The sequence below is a fragment of the Poecilia formosa genome, unplaced genomic scaffold, assembly GCF_000485575.1.
Source record: "Poecilia formosa unplaced genomic scaffold, Poecilia_formosa-5.1.2 Scaffold113, whole genome shotgun sequence".
In the NCBI taxonomy this organism is placed as follows: Eukaryota; Metazoa; Chordata; class Actinopteri; order Cyprinodontiformes; family Poeciliidae; genus Poecilia; species Poecilia formosa.
In genome coordinates, this window is record NW_006800052.1 from 769,686 (window position 1) to 794,686 (window position 25,001).

General features: G+C 39.6%; 1 protein-coding gene across 1 annotated transcript; it reads right to left on the reverse strand.

Annotated features, from left to right (window-relative positions):
• Positions 1–41: 41 nt before the first annotated feature.
• ly75 (lymphocyte antigen 75) lies at positions 42–24,013 on the reverse strand. The gene is made up of 35 exons (XM_007560105.2): positions 23,914–24,013; positions 21,916–22,287; positions 19,273–19,446; positions 18,926–19,084; positions 17,443–17,562; positions 16,592–16,732; positions 16,068–16,271; positions 14,938–15,098; positions 14,722–14,829; positions 14,353–14,441; positions 13,222–13,391; positions 12,852–13,051; positions 11,565–11,707; positions 11,268–11,346; positions 10,989–11,060; positions 10,643–10,763; positions 10,416–10,451; positions 10,123–10,292; positions 9,172–9,239; positions 8,980–9,056; positions 8,215–8,351; positions 7,768–7,873; positions 7,158–7,318; positions 6,916–7,045; positions 6,341–6,564; positions 6,102–6,264; positions 5,767–5,931; positions 5,558–5,677; positions 4,589–4,774; positions 4,271–4,494; positions 3,958–4,159; positions 3,585–3,746; positions 3,253–3,369; positions 1,905–2,087; positions 42–1,796 (listed from the first exon to the last, which is right to left on the reverse strand). Exons 1-35 carry the CDS (start codon positions 24,011–24,013, stop codon positions 1,621–1,623), a joined length of 5,220 nt encoding a protein of 1,739 aa, XP_007560167.1. The 3' UTR covers positions 42–1,620.
• Positions 24,014–25,001: the final 988 nt, after the last annotated feature.

A 25,001-nucleotide genomic window follows, 5' to 3' on the forward strand; every position in this document is an offset into this window, starting at 1 on the left:
AAAAGCTCTCAAATTAAAAAAAAGCAATTATACAAAATCAGTACAAATTCAAAGAAAATGTTTATTGAAAGCTTACTGTACCTGATTTAAGTTGATCGGCTTTTGTAAAACAGTGAACTTAATAATCAACAGTTTGCATTTTGATATTAACAGGCCACACTGAAGCAGCTGCTCAGTAAAAGCTTTTAACATTCACATGCCATCTTTGGTTTAATTTAAAAAAAAAAAAAAAGATATTTACAAAGCATTTACAGCAAACAGTGCAATTTGAGTGTCGATCACCTCCAGACCATCTTGTGCTTTAGCATACAGCAGAAATCGTTCTCTCTTGTATTAAAGTGCGTTCTTGATCAGTAGTTGTGTGCATAGATAAGACGCAGACGTTATATTGATGGGTGTCGATTCATTTTAGACTAAGGCAGTGCTCTTCACCGTTACAGTTAGCCTGCAGAACAATACATCATATTCTGTATGGATTAGTAGTACAATGTGTAAATTCATATCTAGCCACTGATGATGCTAGAAGGCAGATTTTTTTTTGTCAGATTTTTGCCTATTAGATAATAGTTCAGCTGAAAATATAAACATGAACAAAGTAAGAATGTTATCTAGTCAGATCGCTTAAACCCATGATAATTTCTTTTGGATTTATATATAAACACATTTTTAAATAAAAGCTATTAGCTGCATTAGAGGTGAAACTCTAATACAGGTGAAACTCGTCTATAAAAAACACATGGGCTCAAAGCAAATAGGTGTAGTTTACACCATTAGATTAGTTAGTTTAAAAACAAAAATAACAGCAAGTTTGGTTTCTCATAGTTTGAATGAACTCTTTCAGTGTGTTTCAACTCGTTATGACAGAATGGGACGTTGCACATTGCAAGGTTAGAACAAAACAAGTTTAGCAAAGTTGGGCTTTCTTTGAGAAATTGGCTCAACAAAGTCTAAAAACCTCCAAAGTTAATACTACAATGGTGGGAATGATCTTGGTTTGTTTTTCCTGCATAGGATCTGTGTTTGTGTATTTGCACCTTCTTCAACAGGACAATTACTGAGTGAAGGTTGCACTACTGTAAAGTATAAATATCACCATTGTAAGACAACTGAGAGGAAATGTATGCTGTCATTGTAAACTCAAGACGTTAATAATTTCACTTCACCCCATTGCTGGCAAATCACTCCAATGACCAGATTAAAAGTATAGTTTTTAATAAATATTCTCTAACATTAGCAGTTGAGTGAAGTTTGCAGCTTCTTGATGGAACTTAAATACCCATAAAAACATTAAAACAAAGCATTATTCATCTCTTAGAAATCTTTTGAATGAAACTCCAAGCTCCAACTTGCTGCTGAAAAGAGAATCAACTAGAATCTTTTTTTTTTTGTTTTGTTTTCTGATGTCAGAACTCTTTGGTTTTCACCGTCACACAGCTTGATTCAGCATCCCAGAAAATATTTACAATTATATATATTTTTTTTTCTTTAAGGCTGGAGTGAAAAAAATAAATAATAAAACAAAAGAACTAGGAAGGCTGCATCCACTTTTGTTGAGGAGTAGAGAATGTAGGTATGACGCAGGCACAGAAGTAGTCCCTGAGGCTGAACGCTAAGACAAGCTCAATCTTTTCCTGTTATTATACTGGTGGTGTCCAAGTCATCAAGGGTCCTCTCGTAGCGAACTGCCGAGGAGAAGTAGGACCGCTTCTTCTTGTAGATGACAAAGGCGATGGCCAGGAGGAGGACGAGGAGGACTATGATGAAGAGGCCCAGTGCAACAGGGGAGCCCGAAGACTCTGATGGGCAAAACGGGTAAAAACATCAGCTTTTCTTCCCATTTACACATCGAACTTATTCCACTTGAACGTTGTTGGTTCCACTTCTCAAGCGCTAACGATACTCACTTGCTTGAGTTTTGCAGACCACACGGCTCTTGGTGGATTCACAGTTGACCAGCTTCCAGTCGCCGACGTCTCCTGCCATCATGACAACGCAGTTGGGGTTCGACCGTTTCCCTGACGACGAGGGCTCAGACTTCAGGTTCGTGAAGGACAGGGTCGAGCCATCCTGCCAGGACACAGGTTTACCTGGGAGGAAGTAAGAGATGAAGATGAGTTCGACCTCAATGCGTTACATGATCACTGCTAACTTAGACCCGCTACTGGTTTCCTTACTTGGCCTAATATCTTCATAAAAATCAAGATTTTCTACTTTCTTCCTAAGTGGTCGTTCACTGTTATTCTTCAGGATTTTCTTCTTGCACAGTGCTGCTTGCATTGTAGTACCAGTCACAAGGACATTTGTTAGTTATTAGTTGTATTATTGATAATATTGATACCTAACTTTAATATTTAAGCATCATTGCCCACAGTGAAATGACTGAACTAAAGAAAAAACTAAAGTTTTCCTGTGACACTAGTTTGTATTTCTGCTATTTAATACAGCTACATTGAATAGTAATGTTGAGTTCAGTTAAATCCTTCTTCCTGGCTCTGATTGGCTGTTTCACATCAGAAGTGGTGTATTTCTGCAGATAGCAGTATGACCACTGGGAGGAGCCAGAGAAGCTTGACCTAAAATGTGAAGTCATGTGGTTTAAAAGGCAATTTCTACCAATTCTGCTTCACACGCTTAGCTAAGATCAGTTAAGAAATGACCACATGTTCAAGTGTATTGTTAGCATGTGTTGTAACTAATTTTGCTGTGACTAGACACCACGAAAATAAACTGAACCTTCCGTCTTCAGCAAGGAGAAGGCAAGGTCTCATTTTACAACAGTGCTAAGTAATTTGTTCGGTTCAGTTTTGGGTCTGAACTATTTAGGGAGGGACTTTTTAACAACAATTAGCAACAAAAGCTGAATTCATGCCGTGCATCTTGAAAATGATAACTATCTCATATTTCCGTTGAATTCTGCTGAGTGCTTCTATGCCGAATTTCTAATCCTCCATTTTCAAAGCCTATTTGTCTTTGTTCGCAAATACATCTACAATTTTTTAGAACTGAAAACTGGATAAAAAAAATTAAAAAAAACTATTTTATGCTTGGAACAAGGTTCTTACTCAAAGCCTAGTGTAACATTTAGCCACAGCAAAGATATTCAGGTTTTATGTAGCTGCATCTGGGATGATGTTTTTTTGTAAACTCGTCCGTAAATCTAGAAAAAAAATTCACAATTATGACAATTCCTCATCTAAACTGTGTTGGATATTTTATAGTCTCCACCTTTAATCTAAAAAAATCAGGCTTTACCTGCAGAGTCTAATTTGACGTCGAGCCAAACTCGACTGGTGATGAGAGGGTCGTCGGTCAGATGCTTGTTCAAGAAGTCGTTCTCCTGTTTGGTTTTGATTGTCAGTAGCTGAGCATCTGTTGGCAGAGGGGGGGAAAAACAGTTGATGGATTTCAAGTACTTCACATGCAAATCAAGAAACCTGATGGTACATTTTAATTGCCTGATTGCATTAATACAATGTGTTTTATTCTGGTTTGAATAAAACAGTTTTATTCAAACCAGAAAAAGAGACATTAGTTTTATATATACATTAGTCTGGTTGTATTTGAATGAATAAGGTCCAGCTCACCCATCTGCTGACATATTTTCTTGGCCTCCTCCATGAAGTAAACACTGTAGTTATAGAAGCTCCCGTCGAATAAATAACAGTGATCCTGATGCTGAACCCATCTCGACATCCCGTTGCCCTGAGGGCAGGAGTTGTTCTCCGTGGCAGTTTGCAGCTTAGCTCCTGTTTCACAGCAACAACATGAGCAACAGTGGATAACAGTCCATCACATAAACAATCGCAGGAAAAAGTGCTGCTTTCAAACATTTGCATAGCTTTGAATGCTTCTTTTTAGCAATTCATTTTTTTTTATTTTTTTTTTGCAGAATTGAGCAGTCAACACAAATCCCTTTTCCTACGATAGTGGAGGAACAGACACGAGTTGTCGTCTCACTTTGGGAGGGCGTGGTGGTGTTGGTGGTGTAGCAGATGGCGCCGTCTTGCAAGGTATCGCAGAGGGTTTTCACCCACTCTCCAGCAGGGTTCATGAGCACACAACTGGGCTCCCCTGAGCTGAAGTCCGTCAGCGATTCTCTGATCTTGTAGTTGTACCTAAATTTGGTCCCATCCGACCACTCGAAGGCTGAGCCACTGACCTGTCCAAAGAAGAAGGAAGAGGTGTGAGTCAAGAAGAGGCAGAAGCTCTTGTAAGACGGCGTTAATGTGATGCTCAGGCTATGTTTGACTCTTCTCCGTAAAACTCTTACTTCCTGGTTTGACAGGCCAATCCAGAGCGGGAAGCCATCCGTCTTGGCGATGAGCTGCAGGTGCTTGTTGTTCTTTGTGTCATGAACACTTGCCAGATGACCGCCACGCTGACTGCACTCTTCTAGCGCCTGAGACCAATTTAACTGTTTGGTGACGACCTCGTAAGAGAGGGACTCGTAGGCCTTCAGGTTCTTGAGCAAACGCTTGTACTCCGTTTTGGGCTCTACGATGGAAAAAAAAAAAAAAACGTAGCATCAAATACAGTCAGAAAATTGACTAATTATTCTGTATGACGATGTGAAGCACATGACACTGACCGTTATCCAACTTGCAGACAACAATTGACTTTTGTCTGAAAGCCTCAAAGGTGTCTTTGTCTTTTAAGAGAATCCAGGTTCCCTCAGTCGTGAGACCAGCCATGAAGGTGCCGTTTAAATTGGGTCGGCCTTTCATCCAGTTGGAATACTGGACACTCGTACCATCGAGCCACATGGTCTGGTTATCTAGAGCAGAATAACATTTCCCTCACTCCACACATAAGGACGTATGGTGCCTTTAGAAGATATTTGCCCACTTACAGATCTCTTGTTTTTGATTTGTGGTCACACTTACCTTTTTATGAAATAATTTTTATAATAATTTTAAAGATAACCATAGAGGATGTGAGAAAAAACCCCCCAATATATTTCTAAAGACGACTTCATCTATTAGCATAAAAATAAAAAAGCTATGTAAAGCACAGAAAATCTGGCGCAATGGGGAAAAGTTCACTCCAAAAACTAATAACTGCCAAGGAACAAGATAGCGATCAATGACTTTTCTTGGTAGGTTACTGTATGTTGTTTATTTAAGCAGCCATGTTATAGGTACTGTTTGGAAAAAAAGCATTTGTGATATGCATTTGTGTAGGTTGCCAATATGTATATAATTAAAAGCTTAAAAAAATCTTTCTGTGTAAATATCTTATGTAATAACGTGGACACGGGCCCATGTTTTTACATAACATGGTGTGGTCTATACCAATAGACCAATGTGGTCTATACCACAGCTTTAGACCAATGTGGTCTATACCAATAGACCAATGTGGTCTATACCAATAGACCAATGTGGCTATTTGTACAATTCTCTTTTTCTTCAAAGACAGTGGGTGTGGCATATATACAGGTAATCCACACCCAGCAGTCCAGAAATGATGGAAGTCCAGTCTTTTTTAAAAAATATGTAAGGGGGCCAATACTTTTTCAAGGCACTGTAAAACCTGCACAAACACCACATAAAAGACCTACCACTATTTCTGAACATTCCCAGCCAAACAAAGTGGACTAAGCTTTCGTAGGATTTGAGCTTTTCTGCGATGAACTTGTTCTCCTTCTCATTCCTGATGGTTAGGATGGAGGCGTTTGGATCTGAAACGCAGGCGACGAAAAGCAGCCATTATTACCGAAACATTCCTGTCCAAACCTCAGCACGATAACAATCGAGGTCCAACTCTTACAAAGTTCTTTGCAGGTGTCCTCCATTTTATTTTTTTTAAAAGCATCCCATCTGGTTGGGACGAGTTGAAAGGTGTAACAGTTGCTCATCCAGGGAATCCAGTTTGGTCCTTGCATGTTGTGAGGGCATTTAGTGGCAGCGTGCTCCGGCGGGGGAATGACTTCATCTAGAAGAAATACGAGCACTTTTGTATTTAAAGAGTTTAAAAGTGAGTCTGTATGTTAACAGCTTTTATCCCCTTGTACATGCCTGGAAACAACTGTATCCAACAAGCAAAAAAAAACAAAAAAACAAAACATCACATCAATGTTGTCTGCGTTTGAGAGCTGCACTCACTGTGCGGTTTGTAGCAGATGGCGCCTCCAAGCTGGTCCTCGCATTCTGTGGCTTTCCAGAAGCCGTCCGTGTCCAGGTACACACACCCTCCACTGGTGGGCTCCGAAGACCATCGACTGAACACGGTGTGACTGTGGTCGGTCCACCGGTAGTGCTGCCCACTCTGAACACAAGGAGGCATCTCACAAAAAAAGAAGCGTAGGTGTATGGGATATTTAAATAAATCGCAGGGCGCTTACATCTTCGCTAAAAAGGCCGATCCACATGGCGCTTCCAACGCGGTTCACGTTCACGCTGAGGACGGACTGCACGAAGGCGTCGGCAATGCTCGCTGGATACATACTTTTACTTTTGCAGTACTCCAAAGCCTCGAACCATGTCAGATTTTTGGAAACCAGTAGGAAAGAGTAGTCTTTGACATTCAGAGGCTTTTCAGTGATAACAGTCTTCTCCTCTGTTTTATCTACAATGAAGGATTAAAAAAAAGAAAAGCGGTGAAAGGGATAAAAGCAAAACACTAACATGTAAATATATCCCAAACATTGTTTTTTTTTACATAATGTTTGGGATATTTTTAAACATAAAATAATGTAAATATTTTAGAAACTAAAAGATGAGGGAGCAGCAATATTTTTATGTCAGTTTTGGTACATAGATGTGGCCGCTAAAACTTTGATACCAAAGAATGAGAGCATTTGCTTGATCTCTTTCATTCGCTTCAGTATTTTTTTCTTAGGCCTGTTAATACAATTTAACATTCTGTACTTCAACCAGCCAACACCTTCATTTTAAGCAGATCATAGGAAAACCTTACCTGCATAGTATTGGCAAATGCCCAGATTATGACTCTGGGTGCAAGGAGAGTAGTCCCAGGTTCCCAGCATGTCAGAGTGGTTGTTATTGATCAGGAAAGCACAAATGACCGAACCCTCCGGATCAAAAGTCTAATGAAAATCAAAACCAATCAGAAGGGACAATGCAACTCTTTGGGAAAAAAAAAAAAAAAGAAATCTTAATACACAAACCGTAGGTAACGAGGTGATACGTGGCGCTTACCCTGATTCCCATAGACTTGTGCATGCCCAGAAGCAGAGGGTTAAAGTTGTAGTAGTTCACTGGGGTCTGATCGACCCATAGGAAGTTGTTCTGCTTGATTTTCATACCAATCCATACTCTTTCCATATGTTCCACACTTGGTAACAGAGTGTTGATGAAGTCTAGGATGTGCAGCAGGAAATAAATGATGTAGACTGGAAACAATTTTATTGTTTAAACATCCTAATCTAAAACATTGGTTTGACTTCCGCTCATCGATAGCGTCGTCAAAAGCCTGTGCTTTCCTCTTTCATGCGACGGTTTAGCACCGCCTGATAGGAATAGCACAGCTATGACTTTTTCTCAAGGGAAGAACCCTGCCGCAATGGAACCACTGCATTTTGTGAGGAAAAGCTTTTGTTTTGTTGAAAAGACAAAAGCAACTTCAACATCAGGACAAAAAAAAAAAAAAAAGTTTTTAAACCCAAAGCAAACAAACAAACAAAAACATTAAAGACATGAACAGGTAACGTGTTAAGCTAAGAAAAAGAGTTGGACTGAGCTCGTGTGCATCAATTATCATGAAATAAATAAAAGAAGAATGAAAGACAATGTCAAGCAAAGTCCTTACCTTGTTCCACCTGATCTGATATGGTGACCAGGGTTCCCCTCAAAGATTTGCACTCTTCGTTGGCCTCTTTGAACACTATAGAGGTCTTGTTCAACAGTGTGTAGCACTGAGAAAACAACAAAAACACAGTATAAGGATTGAAGCTCGGAGCTGATCTGTGATCCTCCTGCATCATCCCAAATCTTGTGCTGTGTTAAAATGTCTTGAAATTGTAAAACCTCTGGAGTAAATTCAGCGTCTGGCTAGAAATGAAAGCAATACGCAGAGTCCTTCTTTTGGACCAACAAAGAAACCTAAGGACGTGCGATGCTGAATTTTAGAAACATTATATGCATCTGTCCTCAACATCATCTCAGCTCATTTTAATCTTTCGCTAATGTTCTCTTCCGTGACAAAAAAAAAAAAGGGTTTAAAGGAATGATGACAATAAGAGGATCCACTTCATACCTTGTCCCTGAAGGAGACTGAGCGGCCTCCACAAGGATATCTTTCAGGTTGGGGTTTCGCAGGGTTTTTCTCCACTGACGTGACGTTGAGCTTTTCACACACAAACGGATTTTTCGGCTGGCAACTTAGATCATTGCCTGCAAGGTAAATGGAAAGGAAGGGAAACGGAGATATTTGAGAAGGCTAGCATTATAACCAGGTGGTTCTGCTTCAGTGACGTCTCCAGAAAAAGGTTCTTAAGGGTGGCCCAGACCAGGCCAGTAAAAACTTTAACAAGCTACTTTCAACCTGCTTTGGACAAACCTTTACAGCAAAATCAATGCCACCTACTCCCACTTTTTTAGATGCTCAGTTTAAACGTAACATAAACTGAACTCACTGAACAGTGTCCAGTTGTAAGAAAATGACTTTGCTACTTGTCTCTTTAAATATTTTTTATATATAGAAATATGGATGTATTATAGTTTCTTTCGCGCTTCAAATGAATGATAAATTTCAACAACAGCTTTTATTTGATCATTTCAAACAGCAAAGCCTGCTAAAGGTCAACTTACAGGAAGGAGTAAATATAACAATAAAAGCTAAGTCACATGCTACTTCCCTTTGTTTGACCTTTGAACTTGAACAGCAATGACGTCTCTACGTAAAAAAAAAAAATATAAAGAGAGTAGCATGTCCTCACACTAGTAGTTTAGTTTTACTCGTTAATTCTTCCATTGTCGTTCGTTTCCCATTGAGTGGAACATTAACAGAGTTTTCAATTACCTGGAATAGGATTTTTAGGAGTGATGTAAGTGCATCGGCCCAAAAACTGAGAGCGGTAAAAGTGCATCTGGGTGTACCTGGAACACATGTGAGTTCAGTCAGCTTGTGTCACCTTGTGAATTTTTTAATGCAGCTATATTTAGAAAAAAACCCCATCAACATTAGACAGCGTGTGAGACTGCTTTCACTTACATAGGGGAGAACAGCCGGCTGAGGTGTGCCACATCGATCCACCATTTTTGATTTTCTGGTCCACCCAGCTGTTAACGGTTTCAAAACAAAGTCATTACTATTCATTTCAGTTCATACACGTCATAATAAGTTATATTATAGTTGTGCATTTTCATGAATCTACTGAATCAGGGTTTCTTTTGGTTAGCCTTCAAGTTAATACGTCCCAGTTTCTTGTTAAATCAGTTTCTAGTATGTGTGTCTGAGGTTCTGTTTCACTGCGTCTAGCAAGATTCTCACGACCCTGGAGAGAGGGGAAAGAATTGCGTTGGACTGTGAGGATTTTCAAATCGGCTAAAAAATTCCCCATAGGAATGAAAACAATAATGAAGGGAAAAAGAAGCACAATAATATGTTTAGCGTTTCCCCCCCCCATTTCATTTGGAACTATAATCCTGTTTTACTTTTATGAACCGTGGTTGCAGGGTCTCTATAGTTTTCTAAGTAACTAACAGATAATTAATCTTCAATATTTCAAACCACACATCATCTAGGCTGAGTTTTCCATCTTTTATGCCAAACTGCTTTGAGAAGAGGCGGATAATTACTTTCTTTTTAAAGATTATCATAAGCATACTGTAAGTTGCTGTTTCCCCTTTTGAAAACTCTCCCTATAGACCATATGAAAGTGTATTGATCCACTGTAAGACTTTAAGACTTTTAGTTGAATTTAAGTTTTTATTTGCAATGATTGAATTTTGCTCAATTTTAGGATGCAATTGTCACTATTATAATGCCAGTTTAGTTTATAATTGCATTTCACTTGCTATGCTTGTGTTGGCTATTACTTTTACATCTCATTATTCAAAGGAAAATGTATATTTATTAACTTTACGTTGGCTTTGTATTTCATTATCAAACCATCATCAGATGTAAAATAAATATTTTAACACTTAAATCAGTGGAACTTACATCTACCAGTTGTCGCTGGATCTTTGTAGCTGCACTGACGCTTGTCGGAAAAGCCAGTTTGCTGCCATTTGCATTGCAGTACTGAGTAGCTTCATTGAAGCTTAGCTTGGGCTCCTTTATGAACCAAAACTCAGCTCCGTCTATGAAGACAGAGGTCTCATGGTGCCCATCTGAAAAACACAACAATGCACCGAACTGTCATCTACAGCTGAAGATGGGAAACGGATGAATCAAAGAAATTATTGACATGTTAATGAATGGATTTTTTTAAAATAAAACTGTAGCTTCATTACCAGGCTTGTACCACTCTGGAGTCTTTGGTTTAATTCCTGTTAAAGCATGGACAAACGTAAATTCAGAAGCATAAAACAAATACAAATACACTTGACTTCACTTATTTATTTTCTCCGGTCACACAGTATCCTCCCTCTCTTGGTCAGATTTATAAAAAGCCAAGGGAAACTTGTTGTCTTGTGCTTAACGCAGACTCTCCACAGCGGGGTCGAGGGAACTCACTCACCGCGGGGAATCTGGCAGACCCACTCCAGCTGAGCGTCACAGTGGAATGGCGTGGCAAAGAACGGTGGGACGTTTATGTCATAAAAGTAGAGCAGCAGGTGTGTGAAGGTTCTCTTCATTGACTACAGGGAACACATTCAGAAAAAGCATAAGAGGTCCAAGACATACACAGAGGTTTTACATGAATTGTTCAAGGGAAAAGTAAAAAAAATAAAAATAAAAGTTATAAAATAAATTAACTGCAATTCACTACTTTTAATAACCAAGTATAACTCTCTACACTACATGAAAAAAATAAAAATCTAAATTTGTCACAAGAACGTAAAGCAAACACAAATCCAGCTAACCTTGAAAGCCGTGCAGTCTCTGTTGTAGGCGTCGTCCTCGTGGAACTCGTGGTGTAAAACATCAAGAGACACCTGTGGCAGAAACCATCGATTAAGCACTCAAAACAAATACTCTCGTCCAACAATGAGATCGTGTAACACTGCTTTACGTAATTCACGGAATCAACACGAGCGCTTTTAGTGACGCAGTTCTTTCTTTCAGAAAGAAAGCTTTTAAGACACATTGACTCTCTGGGACATGGTGGGGTTTTCCCTTCAGTTTTTAATACAGGCACTTACAGGACGGCTGTCGCTCCACTGCCAGGATTGATCGGTTGGATTTCTTCTGTTCAGGCCGACCCAGAAGAACCGATCATCGCTGCGACGAGACAAAGACATTCCTTTTATTCACACCGATTAATCAAGAAACGACTGAAGACAAAGATATGAGTAAAATCCTCTAAAGTTGGACAGATTTTTGAAAGAGTGTTTCTCCTGTTCAGATCATTCTCTGAAAAGCCACAGAATGGTCAGGAAAGTAAAGAACCCTCTCCCCAAACTCCCAGTACGACGTCCGTGTTACAGAAGAAGACATACCTAATTGAATTCCTCATAATGCGGTGCAGAAATGCCATCTCTTTTATGTTTGTGAAACTGGGCAGGTTGGCTCCCAGAGCCTGACAGAACCTCCTGGCTTCCTCCCAGGAGCGTTTCCTGCTGAGCCGCTCCTCATGAAACACCTGGCAGGGAGAAAGATCAGCTCATAAAAGACAACCAATATAAGAGGTTAAGCAGAAAAAGGCAATAAAAAGTGAATGTAGGACAAACGGGACATGTGGTGTAACAACGCCAAAAGACATACGGATGACCTTTGTGTTTAAGAATTGAAGACATTTTTATTTTCCACAAATAAACAATAAAAATCAATAGTTGAAGTATTATTCAGTTCAACCATAAAATCATTAAAAACACTGCATTATCAAATAGAAGTTAAAAAAAAGCTACACAATACACAGTAGCACCTGCAGCTGTACGGCTGTACTCGCTGTGCGTATCTTGAGATTGTCCTTCAAGTGAAAAATAGTTTTTGAATTTTTTTTATTATTTAAACCTCTTTACTATTAACAAATTTGTGGAGAAAAAAAAAAGATAATTTGTGTCAAAACATTTTGTACATATCTGTGAGTCTGAAGGAATGGACACATGAAAGTCCTAAAGCCTAAATATTATTGGTCAGTTAACTTTTGTTTATTTGGCAGCTTGGTGCTTTTTCCATAAGCTAAAAATGAATGAGTTAAGTTTTAACCTCCCGTAGTTCTAAGACTGGTCGAGTGGACCCCGCCTGAGCTTTTTACCGAGTGCACGGTTCTGGCAGATCGCCGGTTTATGAGCTTTTTTTTTTAATGGTTTCACGAACTGAAGAGCTGACAGGTCACCCGGTTGGCCGACCGTGACATCTGCTGCGCTCTTCCTGAACGTCACGCTGAGACTGTAGGAGAGTTAAGTAATTCAGTCTACTCAAAACGTTTTCCAAAAGAGTAGAAATGAAGCAAACACTGTTGCTTCACCTTCTTCTCCTCTGGAAGTCTCAGAAACATCACCTGAACCTGGGAATCTCCATCTTCCTTTCTTGGATCAGACACACAGGCTTTGCTTTCATGTCTTTATTATTTTACATAATTTATAGAAGAAAAAAAAAAGGTCAGCTGTTATAGCAGACCATGCGCATTACATATGTATCTGGCCTGCATTTGTGTGGTTTAGGTTTGTGTTGGTTTTGAGAGACATGTTGGAGATGTGGTTGTGCTCTTGCGGGTCGGGTGCAGTGATGGTTTTGTGCGTGTCCTCCTATAATGTCCTGTAGGTGCCCTTGACTGTACGTACCTTGTAGCAGTATTTGCTGTCTGTTCCAGTCATCCATCCATCAGCACAGGTCGCGTTAGGATCCGGTTCTGGTTCTGGTGCTGGAGGTGGTTGGAGGTCTGTTCTACAGATAGTGCCGGCTTTGAAAAGAGTGCAGTTCTTTATTTCCCACCTGCCCAGCGGCTTTGCTGTCGAAATCACAGCACAACCTCCGTCCCTATCTAAAATACATAGATACGGGGAAAAAAAAAAAATGGCAATATGATTATGCATAAGAAAACCAGTATATTTGAACAACAAGACAAAAAAAAGCTCTGCATAATCTGATATTACACAAGAGTCTAAATTACCACAGTGTGAGTGGAGCAACAGGCTCTAGTTACTCACTAACCTGGTTGAAACCAGCCCCAGTTAGTATACGTGACCACGCCCGAGGAGTCGCCCTGGCTCATCCACTGATACTCTCCTGTGTTCTTGATGTCCTGCAGGCCAATCCAGAAATACTGAGGGTCTTTGCTGATGTGTTCTGCAAGCAGGCGGTTGATGAAGGCCTGCTCAAACCTAAAAAAAAAAAAAAAGAAAGAAATCTGAATGACTCAGCCCCTGCTACGACCTAATAAGACACAGCTCACCATGCAAATGCAAAGAAAAGGATTTTGAAATGTTGTGCATTTGGGTGCAGGCATGGTCAAACATAAGCCCTCTATCAATACCAACAGACAACACAACGGGACTTGGATGAAAAATAATCAATTTCTTCACAGGTTATGAAAAATTGTTAAACTTCAGTGAACATCAGCGGAGCAAATCCCACTATGTTATGTAACCAACTCTATGCAATTAAAACTAAAACTCTGTAAAAGCAGGATTTTTGTCAGCGCCTATGTTCTGGTGCATGTTAGCCTGCTAAACATAGATTGCTACAGTTCTAGTAAATTTGTACAAGAATAACACGAAAGAACATTGTGTCAGTTTTGAAACGGTGACTAAAAACCTTTGTAACAATCTTCTCAGGGTGGGGACTCTCCCAGCCAGTCCAAATAAATATAAAACTCAAGAGCTGCACCGCAGCCCCCAAAAGCAGTTTGTTTTTGCATGCTTAATTGTAACACTCCAAACTGTGCATTAAGAAAATAGTTTGTCAAATTGTATCTGAGCAGATAATAAGAAATCTGGAATAATATGCTTCTTGACACATTTGTCCATGCATAATATAAGAGTAAAAGGGTCAATAATCACCCTTGAGAGGTGATTATTTTGGGGGGGTGGAGGGGTTTAGAGCAACAAGATCTGGGCTCTCATTCAGTCTAATATAAACTCATCTGCAGAGCAAAGGAAGGATTTTTCATTTAATTATGGAAGAATCTGTCTGACAACTGTGCATAAAGATGTTGGCAAACCTCGACAACATTTTTACCTCAGAGACCCGGAAAGTACCACGTAAGTTAATTATATAATGATTTCTCTGTTCTAGAACTGACTTCAGATGGTTGCAGTTTTACCGACGGTAACCAGACCCCACCTGTTTCTTATAGTGACGTTACAGTGGTCTTTGAAGGGCACTTGTTCAGTCCTCATTAGATAGCAGGAGCTGCCATGCCTCCTCCACCCCTGGGTAATTAAAAAAATTAAGACTCTGATTATAATCAAATTACATGCAAACGGGGACAGTGACACACATCCAGTTTCTATGCAATATCTATGTAATGAAAACAGCACCACTGATGTTTCTTTTATATACAGTATATATTTAAAAAGTGAATTTTGATTGCATCCTATATATATTTTTAATTTGCTGACCAGAACCTAACAAAATTAACTAGGTGCCAGTCCTACATAATATACTGTAACAATCATTTTTGTAAACTCTGATCACAAAGTCCACACTTACATCTTCGTAGCGGCATCCAGCTTGTACTGATGACTCATTGAAGACTCCTTTTTTCTGACACATGAAAGACATCTTCGTTGAGCAGTCCCCAACCCGCCAACCATGAGACTGGAAGATTACAATGAGTAATTAGGATTTCTTTTATATATATATATACACATTATCGACGTCATTTTGTCTTTCAATACATAAAATGGTGAGGAAAAACACACAAACCTCCCGATAGTAGAAGACACAGGTGGGATCCTGAGCTTTCTGGACAGGCTGGTTTTGGTCCCAGTAGGTGAAACTGACAGGCTCCTTGTCAGTCCACATGAAGACGGTGTGATTTAATCCATGACCCTTGAGACCAATCCAGGCACCAGCAAAATTCCCATCTGCACGGGGACACAGGGAAACTTAGAGAAAACTCAAGGAAAGACTTTAAATCAGCCTAAAATGGACAAAAGTACAATAACAGGTCCGCATTTAAAATGAGATCTTGGATTTCAATCCCTGCAATATCAAACAGTTTGTTGAAACGTTTGGTCCCTATAAAAAAATATTTAAGGGATTAAAATAAAAGATTTAAAAACAGTCATTATGACTTTTCTGAAGTAGATTGCTTGATTACTTTCCATCACCTCCTGTTGGAAAGTCCCACACGCTTCAAAAATGCCTAGTCATCTCTTTGGAAATATTTTTTTTTCTTTTCTTCCTCATAAACCTGCTTGTTCTCCTGGATTCTTTTGCTCACCAGCCTGCTTGTTTAGCGACTACTGATGAAGTCAAAGGAAGGTTTTCTATTTTTTTTTGCCACTTGAGAAAATTACCCAAGTGTGTTTGGATAGGTTTGATATCTGCTAACTTTAACACCCGATACTATTCTTCCATTTTCAGTAAAATATGACGTGCTTGTAGCACATGCATAACTCCTCCACCTGCAGTGGAGACCTTTTCTTTGCACACGTCTGCAGCCTTTTGTCTGCGTGCGTGCTGTGACCAGCAGCTCCATTTGGTTTCCAAAATGAAACAGGTGTGTTCAGTGCCTTCCTAGAAATAAACTACTGTCTTCAATCATTGTTGAGGCACAGCCTCAAACCTGAGCTTCAGGTTTTTGTAGCCATCACTAAATAACACCCAACGTTCATTTTATGAGTCATCGATTAATTCAATAAAAAGCAATCAGAAAAAAAAAACCTGTGCAACTGACTTGTCAAATTCTTTTGCTAAACAATAAATTTGAAGTAATACAAAAAACTCTTTAATGTTATATAGATAATCCCCCTTCTGCTATTTTCTGAATTTTTCACAGCAAGGGAAAAGAAGAGAATTAGTTAAGGACAACTGAACATCGGGGGGTTTACCTGTCGGAAAATACGTGCTGATCATCTCGATGTTGTCAATAGAGTGGAAGCTAGCTAGCTGCGCTCCTCTTTCTGTGTTGTTGCAGTATTCTTGAGCGTCTACAAAGTTCCTCTGTTCGTTGATGTCGTTAATTAACTTGTAACACCAGCCGTTCCATGGCACCCAGCCCTCTGAACACACCGTTTCTTTATTTACTAAAGGTCCTGTAGAGATAAAGAAGGGCAGAAAGAAAGGACATTACAAAATTTTTGAGCCAAGGGGTTTTATTAAAAGCTGCGTCAGATAAATGCACTCTAAATAAGGCGAGGTTTTTAGCATTATTTTTTAGTAAGATTCCCTTAAGAATGAGCTTGTAATATAAATCTTCATGAGAACTGGAATATGGAATAAGGAAAGTATCTTAAATTATAGAGTGGTCCACAGCACCGGATTTTCAAATGACATCTTGATGCAGTTATGCGACAGTTTCACTCAGCAGAGAAACAGGTGGCATGCCAAGAATTGCACATTTCCTTTAACCGACCTGCGGCCGTCGCGTCGGAGGCGTTCACCCTCTTCTTGCAGATGTACGGCAGCCTTTTGTTGCATGATTCAGACTCAAAGTTCTTTCCAGAATTTAAGACGCCGCAGTCTGACTCGATAAGGAATGAGGTGAGTGGCATTCCTGTCAATAGCAAACACTGTTTTAGAAAAACAACTTTAAAAATGTACATCCTAAAACACACGACCCAAGTAAACATCGCACACCAAAAGTGAGACATAGACAGTACGCAAATAGCAACGCGCTCAGCTGCAACTCACACAAGCGCTGCATTGGAAGCAACATGACTTTTTCCTCACTGCCTGACTGAACTTTTACACAATGTGGGCAAACGTTGGAGAAATATGAAACAAAGCACATTTGATACAACAACAATCCACTACTGTACTTGCTGGTCACGACCCTGACATGCTGTAAATTATTTTAACCATCGAGCGTCCATCACAAGGAAAGACAAATTGCTTAAATACAAAATGAAAAGTACAATTGCTGGCAGCCTTGGAAAAGCCACCCATTCAGCGCAACTCATGGGTTATTCGGCAACACTAACAATCTCAGTGGCACACTGTGTCCAATAACAAGGCACACGCAGCTCCTTTGCAACACTGGTTATATTGTTTCACTGACTGCTGCTATTGCATGTAGAAGAGCAGACCACAACAGGATGGGGTTCTTTGTGTGCAACACGTAGCCTGCTGTCAAATGCAGCAAGCTCCTGATCTGAGTTTTGATTTCCTCCAGACTTTTAGACTTCATCATTTTACAGGTACATTGATTTAGTCAAAAACATAGAACAGAAAAAAAAAGAGAGAAAAGAAATGGAAATTCCCGACCTGCTTCCCAGCGCAAGACATAAAGAGGAGATCCGTCTGACCACTGCCATCCCTGGGAGCTGTCCAGTTGGTGAAGGCCGATCCACATCCTCTCGGGCATTTCACGAAGTCCGCCCAAAACTGCACAGTGCAACATCACAGCAGTCAGGAGAAGCAAACATAAATGTTCTCATTCAGAAAATGTGCCACCGTGAACATTAAAATACAATAACCATGCATTCATCGAGGTCATTATCACCAGATTAATATAAAAATGTAAAATCCTTATGTTACCCAGTGCAGTATAACGTATAAACCCGGGATTCTATTTCTACATTAGAGTAAAATAGAATATATTTTATTGATTCCCGAAGGTGGGAATTGCTTACTATTTGACGAGCTACTCCATACAATATCAGAAAATACAAATATAACCATAAGCAATATAAAATTTATTTTAAAAAACGGAAAAAAAATATGTATATATAAACACATCAGTGTAATGTTGTAAGTATGTAAGAAATCAAATATGACTAAATACAAATAAAATAAAACAACAAGCATGCACATGGAAATATGCTAACCTACAAATTAATCTATGAATGAGTCCACAGAAAATAAGATTTAAGTCACTCAGTTGGGCTTTGCAAATTATGACCTCAGGCGCTTTGATTTTCATGTGAAGTTGATTATTTGGACGAATGAAGTCCCTTTTTTGTTCATAATTTTATCATATTAAGGACAAGTTTCATTAGAAAGGCTGCATCCAGAAGACATGGAGCCTCCAATTATGAGCATAAGCAGAGTTAGGAAGCGGGTGGGCGGTTCTGGTCATACTGCGCCTCATGAAGGGGGTTTCATCTGTACAAGACAACCTCAGGTCACGAAAAGCACACAAAACGTCATCGGCATGAGAAACTACGAAAGCACCCAATGAGGGATAAGCCCTTCGGTTATGATGGTGCAAACTGTGAAACTGTTTAATTAAAAAAGGTGAGTACAAAAGGGCTTGTTAAAGATTTATAATGAAAATCTCAAGCGTTAGGTGTTTTCCTCCTTCTTCAGAGGTGATTAATTTACTTTGAAACCTCCTATCAGTGCTGAAACCTGCTTCAGCCGAAGTCCAGTTGATGGTTACGCAACACCGCAACCATAAAAAGGAGATTGGAAGTACAAAAGGAGGAAGTACATGAAAGGACTCCTATCGGAACGGGCACATACGCAGCAACAGCATGCTGCGTCTCGACCAAAAGTAAACCGTAATAAAAACATGCTAATGTTCTTCCTGCGGGCCTCATTTCCAAGTGAAGTTGAGGTGATTAGGCATGGAGTCAAAAAAGTGAAACGATCAGAGTCGTTAGTACTCAATTGAACCTTTTTCTGCTTGCACAAACACAAGAACTTTAAAAACCAGCTGACTAATTACTGACAAATTCATCTGTGATCTGTGGTTTTCAGGTGGATAGCGAGGTGAGGGTACTTTTACAGAAAAGGTTGGTCTTACAGGCTGCGGAGTTGAGATCGGACTCCGACAGACTGAGAAGATCGGCTCCCTGACTGCGACATGAATGCAAAGCTTCATGCCAGGTCACCGCGGCGCCGGAAACAAACTCGTAGCAGGGTCCCCCAGGTGGTCCGGAGAACAGGGTCTGGCAGCCCACCTCTGCAAAGTCACAGACACAGAGTCGTTGAAAGTGCAGAAACAGCTCAGTGGAAAGAAGAAGAAAACTGCTACGCAAATAAAGGGGTACATTAATCCAATTACCCGACAGAACACATATATTTTACAACTACACAGAGAAGTAAATGCATGTCGTTTTAATAAAAAAAAAAAAAAAAAAGTGAACTTACCAGGTAATAGACAGTACCCCCACTTCTGCTCATAGTCGAAGTCTGAGGATGTGACACACCAGGACAGTTTGGGTGCCTGTGCATCAGGAATACATCCGTGATGCCAGGTGTTGTTGACTTTGAAGGGGAACCGGCATGGGGCTCCTGCAGAGTTCCCTCTGGTGGTGTGAACAACTGCCCAGACACAAGAGACAAAGTCACAGCTGCATTAAAAGCTCCTGCTGACCGTGGCAAGTGGATCGTGTCACATGGGTGGCTGTGAAACTGAATCACGCTGCATAAGTTGAGAAACGAATTTGGTCCGACGAATGCAGATTGACCCCAGAACAAAAGTCAAAGGCCTTGTGAAGATGCTGGTAAGATGCTGTCAGTATCCACAGAGAAACGCGTCCAGAACCGACACGTGTGCAACGGCCTCTGGTCCGAATGGACAACAACTTTAATCATACAGCCAAAAGTGGTTAAATAGTGGCGACCAGGTTTTTGTTCACTCTGTGAAGAGAGAGTAATCTTTCCTCTGATTCTGAAGACATTGATAAAGATTTAAAAAAAAAGTGAAACAATTCTCTCAGTATTGTGGCACTTAGCAAATAGAAATACTTTCGGTCATTATAGCTGACCAAAACCTACAGAGGTTTGGCTTATTTCACTTGAATGCGAGTCCGTTTGCTTAGTTATCCATTCGCAGGTTTCCATCTTTCCAATTGAGAGAAGATGTAACATGAGACGCTGCAGCACGGAGGGCAGCAAGAGGCTGCAAGGAAACACAATCTGCTGGAGCAGTGATTCCCAAACTGGGAGGGCTGTGGAAACCACTTGGTGGGTGGTGGTGCTGTTGTTGTGGGTTTGGTTTGGCAGCTGGAATTTAATGCTAGAAAGACCATCATATTTTAATAATAATAATAATAATAATAAAACACTAAGCTTATCAAAAGGAACAAGTTAGCTTTAACTTATTTTACACACATTACAGTTATTTAAATACTCCCCAATGCTTACACTGCATTGGCTATATTTTAATTTTTTTCTTTCAAAATAAAAAGATCGAATTAGGTTATTAAAAACCACAGACCGCCACTTAATCTGTAATTTTCCGCATCTGTTTCACAAGTTCAGAGTTTTAATTTGAAAGGGTTTTGACACACACTGCTCCTCATTCTGCTATGTGGCTCTTCCACTGTGAACGAGCTCAGGATGACGAAGCATATGCAAGTGTGGGAAGGAGAAGTCGTCTCACTTTAAGTGCTTCCTCTCGCACGGAAACGTCCACTCTGATTGGTCGATTCACTCAGAAATTTGAGGGACAAAGTCATTATTTGATTTGTGCGAACTAAAAACAGCCACGAGCGGCACAATGCACGTTTTGACTCGCACTGGGATTTAGGAAGGGAAGTTAAAAACTGCTAATCTGTCATCTTTAGGTTTGCACAAAAAGCTATTTAAATACTCATTAGTCATAATATTTTGACAGCTCTTCTAACACTCACTAGGTTGCTCTCTCGTGAAAAAAAAAAAATCAGCACATTGGGAGATGTCTTATGGGAACATTTAGCCTCTTGAGGTCTACTGGAGGTTTATTTTCACTAATCTGAAACGTTTCAAAGAGTCGGGGTATTGTGTTTGATCCTATTTATGCTCTGAACTCGGAGTTCCAGCTGCTTCCTTCAGCAAGTAGATATTGTCTGCTCAGATGCAAAACCGGCCTATCAGAACCCATCGGGTTGGTGTTTTTGGGTGGCTTACGTTAACCTCTGAGGCTTTTTGTCAACGTTTTACAATCGTTCTTTGGCAATCTTACTCTAAGCCTCTGTAGCTTAATAAAGGCAAACTGCGTGCATCTGCCTCTGTCAGGGGGAGTTTTGTTGTCATGCCTGTGAAATGTGTGGGAGGATTTGGTTTGGAGGCAAATGTCATTAAAACCTATTTTAATGTGAGCTTGTAGGTTTTTAAGCAAAACCTTGCATTGTAACAAAGATGAGCGATGTGACTCACCTCAGCTGTAAATGGTTATACTCGCAAGACTGATCAGAGCATAATGTCAGATCGTATTTATTAGTGCAGATGTTACAACACTTTTTTTTGAGATCCCTGTGGAGTCAAACTGTACTACTACAAGTCAGATTATGCTTCATAAACATAATCCTCTTATATTTCTCGATCATTTAAACTTTGTGTGACAGTTTAATTGAACATTTTGTTATACGAGTCAACGCCTTCAAGCGCTGAACAATGCTTGTTCTGGGATAGAAAAAGGCCGCTTTTTTTTTCTTTTCTTTTTTCTCTTGACTGGAAATCCCCCATAGGATTGTACTTCCTTCCATTAGAATGTGACGTAACAAGCAGTCCCACAAAAAAAACCATCTAAACCAGGTAAACAAGACAGGTTTGTTTTAAAATGTGTCACAACCTGTTTTTCCTCAAAACAACACCTGCAGAGGTATTTTTGCAGGCACAGTACAGGAGATCTAAGCAAATCACTTCAAGAAGCAAATTTTACATCTTGAAGTAAAATTACAAAATTAATTTATCAATATATATATATATATTTTCCCCCTCTCCCATTCCCTCAGACAACTTCCTGAAGCGTCAAGCACCTGGACAAACTTCTTGTCTTACGCACGAGAAAGTGGAGGCAACACTTACCACGATAAGGCCTCTGGCAGATGTTCTCTTGGGTTCCTCCTCTAACCCAAGAGTCTTTAGAGTCCCGCTTGGGCCCAACTTTATCTTTGGTGACCGTCAGGCCCATCTGGTAAACTGTGTACACCAGTCCGTCGAGGCAGTGCCACGTCAAAGGAACGGTGGAGCCACAGTCGACCAGGGCAAGCGTCTTCGAGCTGACGTTCAGCGCCAAGCAGAGAGACGACGCCACGTGGAAGAGCCTGTCGCCTGAACCCCACTTCCACAGCTGGGATCTGATGGTGGAGTTGCAGGCGGTGATTGTAAAGGTTTTTGAGAGTCCCTTTTCCACACATTTACCTGTGGTGGAATGCTGGATGGTGAAGGCATCTTCATCTGAGGACGAGAAAGGGGAAAAGATTTATCTGTTGTTCCTATTCAGAGACCATAGGTGCGGATATATGGGGGGTTGCCTCCATAACGCAGAGAAAAAGAAAAAGAAAAAAAAAACACTGAGCTACTCACTCTGCTGTGTGGAAGATACTGCACAATAACCATACAAATAAAAATATCGATTGCCCTTAAGCCTAAAGTATCTAAATCAAATTTATCTAAAGAACAAGAGAAAAATGTGGTAAATATTGAGACCCAACTCTTATATTGGATAAAAGCAAGACGAACTTGATCTGCTCAGATTAATGTTTACTGTAAACTGTGCTAATACGTCAGCAGTGAATATTTAAAAAAAATAAAGCGTGAATCAGAGAGGAGGAAATGCAAACCTTTGCTGCATTTCCAAATGTGTTTGAGATAACGTGCGAAAAAGGTACCAGAAATTTGGCCTAGAGGGACACTTTCTGCACTGATAAGAGAGATAAAGTGTACACTATGCTAGATGTACAAAGTAAAAAAAAAAAAAAAAAAAAAAAGTCATCAATTACAATGACCTGGGTTATAGAGGCTCCAGACACTGCTGGCAAAAATGTTAGTTTTTGGAAGAATGAAAAATGTGACAATATCAAGAATGTTGAACTTTATTATTAATCAGATTCACTGGAATCAATTTTTAACTAATAAGACTGAATGATAAAATCAAACCCAAAGGTTTGTTGAATTAGACTTGTAAGAAGTCACAAATGGCAGGCAAAGGCTTTACAGGTTTTACTGGGGTTTGGATTATCAGGGATGGGTATACTTTTGAAACTTAGAATAAATTATATCACTGGAATCCATGGGACAAAACCTGAAGAGAAGATTGCTCTAGTAATATGTTCAAAGCTTGAGAGATTCCCCCGAAGTGCATGACTCAACGCAAGAAAGCGTTAGAATCAATATCAATATGAAAGTGAAAGGTAAAATGAGGTCTTGTTTGCACTTAAAGCAAAAACTCAATTAAATTATATGAAATGAAGCATATAATTTCATATAATTATATGCTTCATTTCATATATATATATATATATATATATATATATATATAAAACAAGAGTGACTGAGGGGCTCTATTCAGTACTAACATGCTGATATGCTTGAGGATAAACAAGCTGGGTTTGTATAAAAAGCAGCATCTTCTTTGAAGGGAAAGAGGAATAAGGTAAAATGTGTTTTTTTTTTTGTTTTTTTGTTTTTTTGTCTCAAACAATATGGGAAACAGTTTAAATCTACAATTTACCCCAGCTGGCTTTCCAGAAATAGAAAGTGTCATATTACAGCTGCAAAGATGTTTGTGTCAGTGAGTGATTTGTGTTATTTCACCCCTAAACTGTAGGCAGTATAACAGAAACTGAGCAGGTGCGAGGAGGAGTTTATCAGAGCTGGATTTTAAGTGAAGGACCCCAAAGCGATTTAGAGTGTAAACAAATATTAGCAGAAGCTTACTTGTTGTGGTCAGACAGGTTTGCGCCAATTGCTGGCCTCCTTTGTAAAAGTTATTATCCAGCTGAGCTGATTGTGCAACGGGCTGACCGGAGCTGTAAATGTAGATGGCGCAGAGCCGAAAGCAAAGTGTCGCAGATTACTTACCGGAGCTCTGGACGCTGTCCGGTGAACAAGTTCCCCGGTTGACAGATGTCTCCAGCATCAACAAACAAAGGCAAAGTGTCGCTGCGGAGAATTTCAGCATACTTGTGGCAGTCTGTGGTTTTTAAGGCTTCATAAAGGATATGTTCTATTTCCCCCTCCTGAATAAAGAGCAGCGAACCTACCCCTATCGATAAACGAACTTCTAAACAGAAAGTGAACACATAACCCAACAGTCGGCGCAGTCCCAGCTGTCACATCAGCGCCGCCCAAAGACCTGCCAGAGCCCGTCAAGCTGGCGTCAATTTCCGGACAGAGCGTAAAAATGACCACAACAAACGTCGGGGAAAATTAAACTAGCAAAAATAAAATAAATAAATAAAAATACTCGGAATAAATTAGCCGCATTTAAACATAAGCATAGCATAAAGCTGAGAAAGCAACACCAGAGGAAAAAACAAATACGGCGTAAAGAAGTACGTCAATTTTAAATAATTAAATAATACAATATATTACCGATAAATAGCTGTAGGACGCGGATTTACTTTCCAGAAAAAACAACAAACTTTCAGATTTTCAAAATGAAAACAAGACGTTTGCTGTTCAAATGTTAATCTTGAGAGACAAATATCAAAAGTAATTAAAATTAAAAATAAACAAATAAAAGAAAACATGTGATTCAAACAGCGATGAGGTTAAAAAAAAATAAAACAAAACAAAACTATCATATAATCAATAGAAATCCTAATCCAGTATTTCCTTTCTTCACCTTGGTCATTATTGCTACAGCTACTTGTGTTCACAAAACGTATGTAATGTATAAATGTCATCTGACACCTTTCACTGGTGTATTTGCTCTTGATAATTTATTTACTATACTCTTTTCTTTTGCTGGTGCTATTGAACGTGTACAAAACGTTTCTGTCTGTACTTATCTATTTTTTTTTCTTTATAGTTTGTTTTTCAATGAGCACCTAATACGGATGACAGAATATGTACCTCTTACTAGACATAAAGACAGAAAGAAATGTTTGCTCTGACATTTGCTTGCTTTCACGTTTTTACCCACACTTCTGTAAGAAATTCTTTTG